We start from the raw sequence: 13,438 nt of genomic DNA, 5'->3' as shown, positions 1-13,438 counted from the left end.
TATAGAGACCCTGTCTCAGCCGGGCAGTGGTGGCACACGCCTTTAATCCCAGCACTATGGGAGGCAGAGGCAGGCAGATTTCTGAGTTCGAGGCCAGCCTGGTCTACAGAGTGAGTTCCAGGAAAGCCAGGGCTATACAGAGAAACCCTGTCTCAAAAATCAGATAAACTGGGAGATATGATGCTCACCTAGAGGCAGAGATCAGGGCCATATATGGTGACAAGACAAACAAAAACAAACTCCAACAAGATAGGCATGGAGGTGGTTACAGTGGTTAAAGAGCTCTTCCAGAGGACAGAGTTGAGTTCTTAAAATTCAACGGTTGCTCACAACCACTTAATACTTCACCTCTGGGAGATCTAACACCCTCTCTACAGATACCCACTCTCTCCTCTCTCTCCCCACACTAAATCTTTTAAAAAGAGAGCGAGGGTTAGATATACAGGATGATTTATGACAGGGCATCATTATGAAGGTCAGTCAGGCATCGAACTTTTTATATTCAGCATGAAACTAATGGCCAATATATTTGACTTCACACATTTATCAGAACACACTCAGAGCTGCCTGCCTGTCTCCAAAGCTCTGCAAAACTTTTTTAATATGTGGAAGAATGTATACTTGGTTCTGAGGGATGATGACCACTGGGCTGATGTGCTCAGACTGGCTGGCTACTGGACAGAGGGAGATGAGACGAACCCTAAGGATAGTGGGGCTTGGAAGAGAAAAAAAGGATTGGGATGGGTGGTTAGAGATGGCTCAGGGGTTAAGAGCACTAACTGCTCTTCCAGAGGTCCTGAGTTCAACTCCCAGCAACCACATGGTGGCTCACAACCATGTAATGGGATCCAATCCTCTCTTCTGGTGTGTTTGAAAACAACGACAGTGTACTCACATACGTAAAATAAATAATTCTTTTTAAAAAAAAATGAAAGAAAGAAAAGATTAGGCAGTGAAGGTAAGGCCCGAAGAAGTGTCCCTGGAGTCATCCCCAGCCTCCGCTCACAACTTTAGAGGCCGATGCCAGCAAAGCAAGAGGAAGTGGTGGGCCCCCAGGGCCTTGCACTCCTGTGGTTTTCTCCTTCACAGCTCCCACCTCCGCCCAGGAAACCTAGGAGGCGGGGCGGACGGCAGAGCTTCAGCTGGCCGCCAATGACATCTAAATAACCAGTGCAGAGGGCGGGCCTCGAGTGGATTCCATAAGCGCCTTTAAGAACCGCAAACGCCCCCACCCACCAACTCTGCGCCAGTGCGCATGTCCACCGTTCTGCTTCAGGTCAGCTAGCGCTGCAGAACCAATCAGAGCCTGAGAGCTAAGAACACCACCGGCTCGCGAACCGGAAGGAACTGAGTCAGCACGCTGGTTGGGGCGAGCGGCTGATTCAAGTAGGGAAGTATGTAATTTTAGCCAACCAGAACACAGTTTCTTTTGAGGTAGAGAAAGGGGTGCGGCTGCTATTTTTTTTCCCCGGGGCTCTGCTCTTTGATCGCTTCTTCCTCAGTTTTTCTTTTTTTTTCTTCTTCTTTTTTTTTTTTTTTTTTGGTTTTTCGAGACAGGATTTCTCTGTGTAGTACAGGGTTTCTCTGTGTAGTTCTGGGTGTCCTGGAGCTCACTCTGTAGACCAGACTGGCCTCGAACTCAGAAATCTGCCTGCCTCTGCCTCCCAAGCGCTGGGATTAAAGGCGTGTGCCACCACCGCCCGGCTTTTTCTCCGTTTCTAATATGACTTGTATAACCAAAGTACTAAGCTCCAGGACAAATTTTTCCACATAGTGGTGGATCGCGGTGTCACTTGTAGGAACAAGGACATTATTAGCATAGTGACAGCTCTAATGTAAGGCGCACTGCAGTTAGGTGAGCGGCCCAAGGAGAGCCCACCTAGGACCTAGGAGTCACTAGTGATGGTCTTAAAGCCACATGTTTAGAGGAGCAAATAAATGTTAATGCAAGGTTGAGGTTGTGATAAAGTGTTCGGAAGTAGGGTGGACTCTCTTTGTCTTTTTAGTTCAATTATATTTGACTTTATGTACCTACCAGAAGCGGCAGAAACATTAGAAGACATTGAGGGTATCCTGATGGAAATCAAGAACTAGATAACAATGCATAGAACTGTCTTGTCTTGTTTCTCTGCATAGCCCTGTCCTGGAACTCACTTTATAGACTAGACTGGTCTGGAACTTAAAGACAAACCCACCTACCTCTGCCTTCCAAGTGCTGGGATTAAGTGTGCCACCACTGCCCCACAGCAAATACAAAGTATTAATGGAGTGGCTCACACCTGTAATCCCAGATCGTGAGGCAGGATTGTCACAAGTTTGAGGTCAGCCTGGGCTACATGAGTTCCAGGCCAGCTTGGACTAAGAATAAAATCCTGTCTCAAAAAAAAAAAATGTTACAGAGGTTACTGATAGGAAGAGCCTAAGCAACTGGGTAACAGAATAGACCAGGATCCAATGAGGATCTCTACAGATAAGTACAATGAGCAATTGGAGTTAGGCATTTGGAGTCCAGGAGATATAAACTGGAGTTCCTACAGATGAGAGCAAGTATAACTAGGGTAAAGGTCTGAGAGAGACATAAGGGGACAAAGCAGTGTAGCAAAGAACATCAAGGTAGGAGAGCTGCCTCTGAAATGTGAGGCTAACTAGAAAGCTCAGGAAATCATTTTGTTCAGAAATGATTTCCTGGGCCTAGAAAATTACTAAGGATGTTAATGAGGCCTGTAGAAGGCCAGGAAAGTGACATCAGAATATGGTACCCAAGACGGTTTATCTGCCAACTCCAACTCAGTTGTTGAAGATAGCCAGCCCAACCTCAAATCTGTTTTGACTTGTGAGCTCAATATGCTCTAGGGTGTGCAGATAGCTTCCCTGCCATATATGAGCTGGAAAAAAGCATACCCCACTATGCACATTCACAAATTTCCCAAGGCCACTGGGTGACATTTATTGTAAAAGCACATGGGGCGAGGTTGGGACCAGGTGGGGTAGGTTCTAGGAGGCAGAGTCAGAGGCCTCTGAGCTGTCTTTGACATCTGTGCTCTCTGTGGTCTCACTGACCTCACTGAGGTCCTTGCTGTCCCCACCACTATCCTCAGCAGCCAGGCCTTTCTCCTCATGACAGGCCTCTCCTGAGCTCAGAAGCACGTTGCCTTTGTTCTCCGCCTTGTTCTCCATAGCTGCCAGCACCATGTGCTTGCCCTTTTCCTTCAGCTCCAGGTGCCGCCTCAGCTGCCGCCAGGAGCCCAGAGGGAACCGGATGGAAAGAGACAGGGCCTAAGTCTCCAGACAGAAGACAAGAGGAGCCAGGCCCTGGGGCTGGCTAGGGGAAGGGACACAGTGAGAAGTGGTAGGGCCAAGACAGGAAATAGGACTGGGTAGAAATGTAGTTCAGTCCTAGCTCTACCCTAAGCATGCTTCCTCATCTGTAAAATGACAAGGGTCCTATTGCCCTCAAATGTGCTGCTGGGGAGTCCCCAAGACAGCAGTGCCTCTCCAGGAAGCTTGGTCAGAGACCCCTTCTCCCTAGCCCAGTTTAGTCCTAGATTTGAGCAGGCTGCCCCTGATCCTAGTAGTCCCACTCCCTCTGTAGAAAAACATCTTCCTACTGTCTCTCCTATTCTACCCACCTCCAGGCTTCTTCCCCAGAAAGCATCTCATGGCCTCCTCTAGAGTCAACAAAGGCCATATCCCAACTTGACAGCTTAGGAGGTGAGGGAAAGAGGGATTCCGACTCCTAGCTCTACAATCACAAGGGCTGACAATCTTGGTCTTGCCTCTAGTCACCACTGCCTCACTCTGTCTCACAGTTCTAAAGTAGCCACCTTTCCCAAGTACAGAATCTCCTCTACTGCTGGAATTGCTGCCCTGGCCTGGCTGAACTCTTACCTCATCAGCCATCTGTGTGAGGTCCCGCTTCATTGCATATGCATCTTCCCCATCTGCATAGTATTTGGGCTCCACTTCGCTGATCCTGGGGGGTAGGATCAAGACACATGCCTAGGGGCAAATTCTCCAGGTTCTTAGGCTACTGGGGTAAATGTCATCTCCCCCGTAGGACCTTTGTAGAGGCAAAAAGCCAGTGTGAATGGGCTTCTCCTTTTTGTTTTTCATTTCAATGGACTCTTGTCCAATAGCTGTGATAGTTTTCTCTGCTCTTCCAGTGAAGCCAAGCATGTAGCATCCAGAGTACTTAGCATTCCTAGACTTGCTACCTCTTTGTCCCTAGCCTGACCACTTGTGTCTTTTGAGTTGAAGCCCTTAATTCTGCCTCTTCCTCTCCCTGACCTGCTCCCTGTCATTTACTGAACACATAGCTAGTTCCTCTGCTAAGGAAAAAGAAACACTGTACCTGCATGTAGATGGTCATCATAGACAACCTGGTTACTGATCAGATGGCTGAGTGGAGGGAGGTGTATGTGCCCACTTGAGTAGCCCTGACACTGGAAGAGAAGGCCTTTAATGACCTAGGAAGATTCCTGGCCAGTCTTCAGAGGTACATGTTGGGATATCTCCCTCAGTTGCTTTCCACCTTATTATTTTCAAAATAGGGTCTCTCACTGAATCTGAACCTTGTTCATTCAACTAGGTTGGTTGATTAGTGAACCTTAGGGATTCTCTTGTCTTAACTTCTTTAGCACTAGGATAACAGGTGCAGGGCACTGTATGTGGCTTTTATTCATGGGTGCTAGGGATCAAACATACGTCCTTACAATTAAGCTATCTCCTTAGCAACCCTCTTTTGAGACAGGGTCTTGCTATGTGGTTGAGACTAACCTGGAACTCCCTATGCTGGGACTCCAACCTACAGTCCTCCACTTAGAGTGCAGAGATTAAGAGGCATGTACTACCATACCCAGCTGGGAACTGCTGACTTAGCAGGTAAAGCACTTCCTGCCACAGAGGCATCTTAACTAGGTCAAAGATCCCTCCATGAATCTGGATGTTAAGCCCAGAAAAGTTAAAGACCACTACTCTGTCCCAATGGTGTCATCTTCATTGGATCCCCCTCGAAGTCCAGTGTGGCTCAGTGGTTCTTCAAGTTAGTCTACTCCAGCCCCATGTTCAAGTGGCACTAGGTACTACCAAGTCCTCTCTTCATGGAGATGTCCATGTCCGGAGTAGACCTGCCCTCAGCCACCAGAACACGCAGAACAATAGGTTCCTCATTGCTTTTGCTTATGGCCCCCTTTCTCTGCTGTCCCCTTTTATTTGTTCTTACTTGATGCTTCCTGGAGCCAGCTACTCCTCAACCTTTGCTTATGCTGTAGCCTACCTCTCTTTACTCCTAGACCAGCACTAAGAAGCCCCGTGTGTCCTTTACCACACTGCTCTTCACCAGTCTCACTAGCACTAAGGCAGTCCTTCTCTACCTAGCATATGATGAACCTCCTCTACCACATACACAGAAAACAGGTGCTTTCTTCAGGTTAGCTTATCAGTGAATAGCCACTGAGTATACAGAAAGCCTCCCAGCAATGTCTAGAATATCTCCACCCCTTTCTCTGCCCAGCCAACTGGATGGATCATGCCACTTAAAAAAAAAAGTATTGCTTGGTAGTGGTGGCACAGGCCTTTAGTCCCAGTACTTGGGAGGCAGAGACAGGCGGATTTCTGAGTTTGAGGCCAGCCTGGTCTACAGAGTGAGTTCCAGGACAGCCAGGGCTACACAGAGAAACCCTGTCTCAAAAAACCAAAAAAAAAAAAGAAAAAAAAAAAGAAAAAGTGTTGATCTACTTACTGAAAATTGAGGGTGTTGGAATAGAGATGCAGGGCAGCCCGGTTACTGTAGGGAAATAAGGTATTGCTGAGTTTCACAAACTTGGCCAGGCAGGTTGGCAGGCCATATCCTGCCCCTCTTCCTGGTCCCCCTCCCCTTTCCCACTAATACTATTTCCCATATTCTTATGAAGGCAGTAAACCTCAGAACCACTATCAATCAGGTACTCCTTCCTCCCCACTTCCCAGCATTGCCCTTTCCAACTTGGCTTCCACCTCTTCCTGACATGCAGGGAGACATATTTGGCATTGAAGTTCTCTATCATGGCTCGAGAGGCCTGGTCCATCAGCTTCTGAGCCAGGCCAAGGCGCCTGTGGGAACGCTTCACAGCCTGAGAGAAGAAGATTGGGTAGAAGTTCGACCACTGTGGTTCTTTCAATTATCCCAAACAAACTCTCAGTAGCTCTACTCACCAGTGAGGTAATATGTCCATGGGGTACATCGTCTGGGTCCTCTTCCCTAGAAGAAAAAGCAGAAAGGAGCCTGGTATGGGTGCCGTCTATCTGGGACACCTGTGCACAGCAGGTGCTCAGACTCTGTGGCTGATCCTACAGCATCCCAGATCCAGAAAGAGAACTAGGAACTTCTGAATCAGAATAACCAATCATGACCCCCTCAAAGCCCCATGCTACACCTACCAGATTTGTACAGTGTCAACAGATCATCCTACAATTGATGCCCCCAAAAGTCAGCTGTCAAGCCACAAAAAGAGTAATGCTTATTTCAGAGCATTAAGTGAGGGGAGCCAGTTTGAAAGAGCTAAAAGCTACTATTCCAACTCTGCATCATGAAAAGATGCATCATTATGAAAAGATGACCTTGCTGTAGGAGGTTGAGGGAGGGATGGATACTCTTTAAAGGTAGACTCTTTTAGTTGTCCAATTCAGAGTATGTGCAACACATACAGAAACACAACAATGAAAATAGGAATCTGCTTCATGAAATCTGCATTAGTTTCTCACTTCTAACAAGTGTACCATACACAGTAGTGAGAAAACAAATGTGGAGAAAGGGTGTATGGAAAAACTCTGTACCTTCTGCTCAGTTTTTCTGTCAGCTTAGAGCTACTCTACAAACCTGTTAATTAAGACAACAACAACAACAACAACAACAAAATCCATAGCAAGCTGGTCATAGTTAAATCCCAGCATTGAGAATGCTCAGCATGAAGACTACTATAAGTTTGAGGTCAGCCTGAGTTACATAGTAAGCATCAATCTGGACAACAGAGAATGCTTCTTAAACTAATTCACAGCTTCCCATTCTCTACTCCAAAGCTTCTGTCCCAGTCCCTCAATACCCCATCTTAGCATTAAGGTCTTTTCTTCCTCCTTGGTGACTCACATTTTAGCCAAGACATACCCCACAATCTTCCCATTCTCATCCTCAGCAATGTAAGAAAGCTGGTGGTAGAAAGGAAAAGGAAGTCAGTTGAGCAGGCAACAGGTTAGAGCTCACTGCCAGCCTCCTACTGTGTGGGACAGTGGGAAGCTGCAAAAAATGGTGAGTTGTGACATCTGGTGACCTGGAATGCAAGAGGCCTGGTTTCCCTACTCTACACTTGTGCCTTCTCTTTATCTGGAAAAAAGTAGGCACAGGCGAGAATCCCATCTCCACTCTGTGGAGCTTACAGTTCCTATATACACCCTTTCATTTGCCAGGTTTCCCCACCAACCAGGGCCTCAGGTTCTTATGCGTTTGGCTCACTCAGATCCATGTTTCCCTCCTGTTGCACCTTACACCCCTACGCAAAAGCTGCCCACCTGGGGCCAAGAGAGGCCATGATAGAAATAGTACTTCATCTGGTAGTTCTCGGGCAGGCAGAGAAGGTTGCAGTGCTGCATATTCATCAGGTCCTCGGGCTGCATGACAGTGGGCCGCGGTTAGTTCAGGGCTGCAGTGACTAAGAGGGCCACACGTGTGACCCCTGTTCTCTGTCAATCTCTGGGCCTCCCCTTCCCCCGGGCAGGCCAGAGTTGGTACTATAGGACTTTGGACAAGCCCAGTTTGTACGCGGCATGCAAAACGTGCCAGTTCCAGGGCTAAGCAATAGTGTCCAGAAGTTGTGGAGCCCACTCAATGAGACCTGAATTAGGGAAATGCGGGATAATCGCGAGATGTCTAAAGCAGGCTGCAGCAGCCTTAAGGTCTGGCGTCTGCAGACCTACAGGGCCACAGCACCAGGTCCCTCGATAACATGCTCACACGGTCACCCGGTAAGGCGCCCACTCCGTGCGGACAGGCTGGTTCCCCGTCACCTCACCCTAGCATTGCGGATGTTCATCACGGCGGCGGAGCTCGCTGGTCCTTGTGGGTCGTGAACGCGGGCGCTCGGCGGCTACTCAGAAGCAGGGTAAGGACGATAGGAGCAAGGACTAGGACTAAGGCCAGGATCCTGGGGAGGCAGCGGAAGAGGCGGGCTGCTCCGACCTGCCTGCAGCGGAAATACCCAGCTGTGGGATCCGCCTCCAAACTACACAACCAATGAGCGTGGCACTTAGAGCCAATTGGGTGCAGTGGAGCCGCGCCCGAGGTGGTGCGTTTGAAGCCACAGTGAAGATCGGTCAAGGCAGGCAGCACAGGGAGTAGTTGTACCCTCCCGCGGGGCCCACAGAGGTGCGCACACAAGCATGTGGAACAGGGTCAGCTTTATTTCGAGCCTTCGTAGGTAGGGACAGCAGGCGAGGAGCCGGGGGGGGCGGGCCCAAGGCGTTGGAGTAGGGTTCCCAGAATCTGCTCGCACATGGCCAAGCACCGCGGCACATGGAAGCAGCCTGTAGGGAGAATGAACCCTGGGGTTAGGAGTAACGGGCAGTCCGGGTGCCACAAACCCCCACAGTCTCGCCCCATCCCTCGCTCACCTTTAAAAGGACCTCCCTTGATGGTAAGGGCCACCTTTCCCTCTTGGTTCAGATAGCCAAACCATTCCCCGTACTCAGGATCACGAAACTAGAATAAAGAGATAATGACAGCTCGTTTCTGGTAGGACCCACCAGAATGTCACCGGTTGAGGAAGGAGCCCTCGCTGCCCCCTTTGCCATATCCTAGAAAAAGATGAAAGCTGGGGGTAGTAGGTAGTAGGTCTTCTTAGCATGTAACCTGATGGGGGAGGGGCTGCAGGCTGTGTGCTGCTACACTGAGAGAACAAGTGCTCTATATTCAATTGTGGTGTGTTATCTCATACTTAATTGAATACTTAAAAAACGGACACATCTGAGTTTAAAAAGAAAAAAAAAAAAAACAAAGAATCCTAGATTGACCTGCCAGCAAACTTTGCAACTAGTGACTTCTCTGGAGTTCATGTACCCTACTTCGCAGGCCTTTGGTCTAAAAGATCTTTGGATTACAAGCAGAGACATATAACTCCTGTTCTTGCATACCAAGGTTTTTATTATGACTCACAGACTTAACTTTATCCCTATGTAATGGGGCATACCTTGTTCCAGCCCTCAGGAGGCAAAGGCTTGACACATTTCTGTAAGTTTCAGGCCAACCTGGTCTTCTGCCTGTCTTGACCATAGGTTCTGAACATATGTCTCACTTCTTTTGACCCTGTCCAGTGGGTCTGATACTTCAGATATGGGGAACAGCAGCTCAGCTGGCTGGACAGACCCATTCATTGTACACCCCATTCTTCTTTCACTGAGGCTTTTCGTTTCCCTAAAATGTAGCCCAGATTCTTATCCATTCCTTCCAATTTTGCTCTCACTGATAAGATAGTTAAGTAGAACCCCTTCTTAGAAGGCTTACAGAACAAATCAATTACATTAAAGTTTACTACCAAAATGTTCCCTTTAAATTGTGACATGAGTTGTACATTTTAAGCTGTATGATGTCAGGAGGCTGAGGCAGGAGCATAAGTTCAAGGCCAGTCCAGATTTTGTCTCAAAGAGTGATGGTGGTACATTCTTCAAGTGAGGTATAACTAGCTCTGTATCTATTCTTTATAACTTTTGAGTAGTCTTGTCCTTACTGTATATTTATTTTTGAGAAAAGTCTCATTATGTTCCCAGGCTGTCCTGGAATTTGCTATGTGGCTCAGGCTAGCCTGGAACTCAATAGAGATCTTCTTACCTCTGTCTCCCCACTGCTGGCACTAAAGGCATGCACCATAACTGGCTTATCTCTTTATTTTTAACTACTTGATCTTACACAAAATAATAGGGAGGGGAGCAGGAAGAAGGGAAACTAACAAGTTCTCAAGTTGTTTTCTGGGGATTGTTCTTTGACCATCTGAATTTTGGCTTAGTTACTATCTACCTGTTGATTATTACTTATGCAATTCATTTTTCTTATTCTCATTTGAGACCTTCCAAGTGCTGAGATTACAGGGATGCACAGTGGGCTCTTGGAACTGCTTCATGTCATCTCTATCTTGTTCAAGAGCATTCTTATTTCATTTTATGGTTAAGATTGGTAGCTTCTAATCCATAGCCTTAATGAATGTATTCAGTATTCAGGCAGCAATGCAACCTAATGGGTGATGTTGCTTGAGACAGCTCCAGTTGCTTGTTTAGATACAATGTAATAGAAACATGGCTTGGATTTTTTTTTTGCCTGTAATCACAATAAAACCAGGCTAGATTTCAGTTACAGTTAGTACAAACCAGCCAAATGCAGTAGCATACACCTGTCATCCCAGTACTCAGGAGTCAAGGTAGAGGAGGTAGGAGGAGCAGAAGTATAAGGTTATCTTTAGCTACATATTGAGTTTTTATGGACAGCTTAAGGTTACATGAGACATCTAAAAACTAATCACACAAATTGTCATTTTCTAGAACCAAAGCCACAATCATAGAATGAAAGAGTCCCTGCTACAGTTGTAGGGAAACCACTGGAATAGTGACTTTAGAAATACACTGCCAGGCAGTGGTGGTGCACGCCTTTAATCCCAGCACTTGGGAGGCAGAGGCAGGAAAATTTCTGAGTTCGAGGCCAGCCTGGTCTACAGAGTGAGTTCCAGGACAACCAGGGATACACAGAGAAACCCTGTCTCCAAAAACAAACAAACAAACAAAAAACCCACAAAGTCATCCTAGAAATACACCAGTAGTCTTCAAGAACACTACCTCCATTAGGTATACTACCCTCTGGAGCCCCTTGATTTGGTTTCTTTCCTAGTTCATAATTGATTCTAGTCTCCTTCACTAGACCTGATTCTTTTTTCTCTTTACCTTCTATATTAAAACTTTTTACCTTACTCTTGGGTTTCCATAATATCTATTGTTGTTATTTTGTTGTTTGAGACAAGATCTCCCTATGTAGCTGGTTAGTCCCAAACTTACTATTGTAGACCAAGTTGGTCTCTATGCTGTAATCTGGTTCCAGCCACCCAAGGGCTAGGATTACAGGTATGTACCACCACGCCCAGGTCACCTACATTTTTTTATGACAACTATGCTTTGTGGCAAGCCAAATTTCTCTCTCTGAACTACAGCCTCTTAAACTCATCTGCTGGGCCAAGAGATATACTTCAGTCAGTAAAGTGCCTTGCAAACTAGCTGGGCAGTAGTGGCACATGCTTTTAATCCCAGGTACCAGGGAGGCAGACAGATCTGTGAGTTGAAAGCCAGCGTGGCCTACAGAGTGAGTTGCAGGACAGCTAGAACTACATAGAGAAACCCTGTCTTCAAAAACAAAAGCAAACAAAAAAAGTGCCTTGCAAGACCCGGGTTTGGTCCCAGAACCCATATGAAAACAAGTCAAGGATAGCATACTTATAATCCCTCTACTGGAGAGGCAAAGGTAGGATTATTCTAAGGATTCACCTTAGTAGCCAGTTTGCCAGTATAGCTAGTTTGCAACCCTATCTTCTCAACAAAAAGGTATGTAGTGCCTAAGGAATACCACCTGAGATTGTCCTCTGACCTACCTATATTCTCTGTCTCTCTCTGTCTCTGTCTCTCTGTGTGTGTGTGTGTGTGTGTGTGTGTGTGTGTGTGTGTGTGTATGCCTTTCTCCTTTCTCTATCTCTTGCATGCTTTTACACACACACACACACACACACACAGGGGACAAGGAGGAAAATCCAACTGGTGATTTACCAGCCTGACATCCTAGCTGTTGGATTCCCTGTTAAGGCTAAGGCTTACTGGTCCTGGCAGATCAAGGATGTTCCAGCTATGTGGAACCTTACCTTCCCAGCTTCCCTTCTGTTGAATAGACACAGATACACCCTGCCCTCCTTTGCTTTGGATCCTTGCTCATAAGGTCTTCCCTGGCCCCTCTATAAGAAAGTTCTGTATCATTTGACATCTGCTTTGTTTTCCACAGCTTATTGGTCTCTATGTTTGCTTGTTTACTTGACTAGAGTCTGATCAGCTAGAAAGGTGTATTCCTTGAGGCAGAGCTTCTTGGTTCAACAAAAGGCAGTTTTGAGACTCTCAGAGCAGCCGAGGGCAACATCTAGTGAATGGGCTAGCCTCCTGGACCCCCTTACACACAGACCGTTTTTCCTTCTCCTGCTGCCTGGGCTTCCAGGGAACAAGGAGACAGCATTTACCTGGCAGAAGGTGTACTCAGCCACCTGGTAGAAGAGGTGAAGCAAGGCTGGATCCCCACTGTCACTGTAACCCATGAGGAAGGCAATCATTGCTTCACTGTGTGGCCACCACAGCTTCATGTTCCATTCCAGCTGAGAACAGAGCAGAGATGGGCAGCTGAGGTCCCTGTAGGCCTTAGGACACTTAACATCCTCTGTTCTGGTTTAATCTGTCTGGCTTAGAACTTGGTGTTTTATCATGGGGGAGACATGGAGGATAGAGCTTGAATAGTCCTTAAGAGTAGGGCTAGCCTTCTGACCTGTTTGTACCCTAAGAAGCTCCTTAAAAGGAGACAAGTACTGAGGAAGGTTCCCTTCAGTCTTTGAATTAGAATACTGTCTGCCTTGTCACACTGTCTTTAGGCCTTTTTGGACACTGCTGCTACCCATGGATGGTACAGTGCCTCTGCAGATCTCCAGAAGGATCAGAAAATTGATCAGAGGAACAATTCCACTCCTGCCTACCACTAAGTGAGAATCACCCAAGAGCCCTTTGAGCCACTGGCACCAGACAAAGGGGACATGTGTCTTGGCATCAGCATTTGCACAAACTCTCCTCTCTAGTGGATTTCACAGGATATAGGATGGAGAGACTCTGGCTCTAGGTTCAAGTTTTTGTTGTTGCTGCTTCTGTTTTTGAGACGGATCTTACTATGAAGTTCTGACTGTCCTAGAACTCATTCTGTAGACCAGGCTGGACTCAAATGCACAGAGATCCACCTGCCTCTGCCTCCCAAGTGCTAGGATTAAAGGAATGCACAATCACATCCAGCTCCCACTACATGACAGACTTCTTGCAAGTTTTTTTGGGCTCTTCCACCTGGGTAGGGCATAGATCATCAGCATCCTGGAAGTAGAAGAGGCCTCCATGCTCAGGGTCCCATCCAGAGTGGAAAGGCAATAAGAGAAACTTGTCAATAATGTGCATTCGAAGTTTGGGGTCACCTTTCCTGATGGCATACTGGAGCAGAAACCAGCCAGCTTCCAATGTGTGGCCTAGTGAGAGTTGAAGGAAAGTAAGGCAAGAATCAGGTTCCCCCCTTCTAGGCATCTGAGGGCTTGAGCTCCAGGTCTCTCTCTCTCTCTCTCTCTCTCTCTCTCTCTCTCTCTCTCTCTCT

The 13,438-nt window shown here is 47.1% G+C and overlaps 2 protein-coding genes across 4 annotated transcripts in view; both read right to left on the bottom strand.

Moving 5' to 3' along the window:
* Positions 1–2,910: 2,910 nt before the first annotated feature.
* On the bottom strand, positions 2,911–8,210 carry Naa10 (N(alpha)-acetyltransferase 10, NatA catalytic subunit). 3 transcript variants are annotated; one of them, XM_028785294.1, is made up of 8 exons: positions 8,043–8,210; positions 7,543–7,641; positions 7,124–7,182; positions 6,193–6,238; positions 5,995–6,110; positions 5,741–5,785; positions 3,889–3,973; positions 2,911–3,231 (listed from the first exon to the last, which is right to left on the bottom strand). In XM_028785294.1, the coding sequence occupies exons 1-8, from the start codon at positions 8,061–8,063 to the stop codon at positions 2,995–2,997; spliced, it is 708 nt and encodes a 235-aa protein (XP_028641127.1). In that variant the 5' UTR covers positions 8,064–8,210; the 3' UTR covers positions 2,911–2,994. The 3 variants fall into 3 exon arrangements, with proteins under 3 accessions (XP_028641127.1, XP_028641128.1, XP_028641130.1); XM_028785295.1 differs by having other exon boundaries at positions 2,915–3,322; XM_028785297.1 differs by having other exon boundaries at positions 2,915–3,318.
* A 200-nt stretch (positions 8,211–8,410) lies between these two features.
* Positions 8,411–13,438, bottom strand: part of Renbp (renin binding protein) — an 8,204-nt gene continuing 3,176 nt past the window's right edge. Inside the window, exons 8-11 of the mRNA XM_028785293.1 lie at positions 13,141–13,316; positions 12,282–12,413; positions 8,641–8,728; positions 8,411–8,553 (exon numbers count right to left, since the gene is read on the bottom strand). Coding sequence (XP_028641126.1) covers positions 8,429–8,553; positions 8,641–8,728; positions 12,282–12,413; positions 13,141–13,316 — 521 coding nt within the window. The 3' untranslated portion in view covers positions 8,411–8,428. The remainder of the gene's footprint in view (positions 8,554–8,640; positions 8,729–12,281; positions 12,414–13,140; positions 13,317–13,438) is intronic.

This window comes from Grammomys surdaster, unplaced genomic scaffold, assembly GCF_004785775.1.
Source record: "Grammomys surdaster isolate TR1022 unplaced genomic scaffold, NIH_TR_1.0 125179, whole genome shotgun sequence".
NCBI classification, from domain to species: domain Eukaryota; kingdom Metazoa; phylum Chordata; class Mammalia; order Rodentia; family Muridae; genus Grammomys; species Grammomys surdaster.
The sequence above is the reverse complement of the archived record's forward strand: the minus strand, read 5'-3'. Positions and strand labels throughout refer to the sequence as shown.

Excerpts from the sequence above, each read along its gene's own strand:
- Naa10 (XM_028785294.1), bottom strand. The coding sequence starts at position 8,063 with ATGAACATCCGCAATGCTAGG. Across the intron at positions 5,786-5,994 it reads TCCCTGCATGTCAGGAAGAG|TAACCGGGCTGCCCTGCATC; the intron begins GTGGAAGCCAAG and ends ATTTCCCTACAG. Across the intron at positions 3,232-3,888 it reads TCACACAGATGGCTGATGAG|CTGAGGCGGCACCTGGAGCT; the intron begins GTAAGAGTTCAG and ends TCCTGGCGGCAG.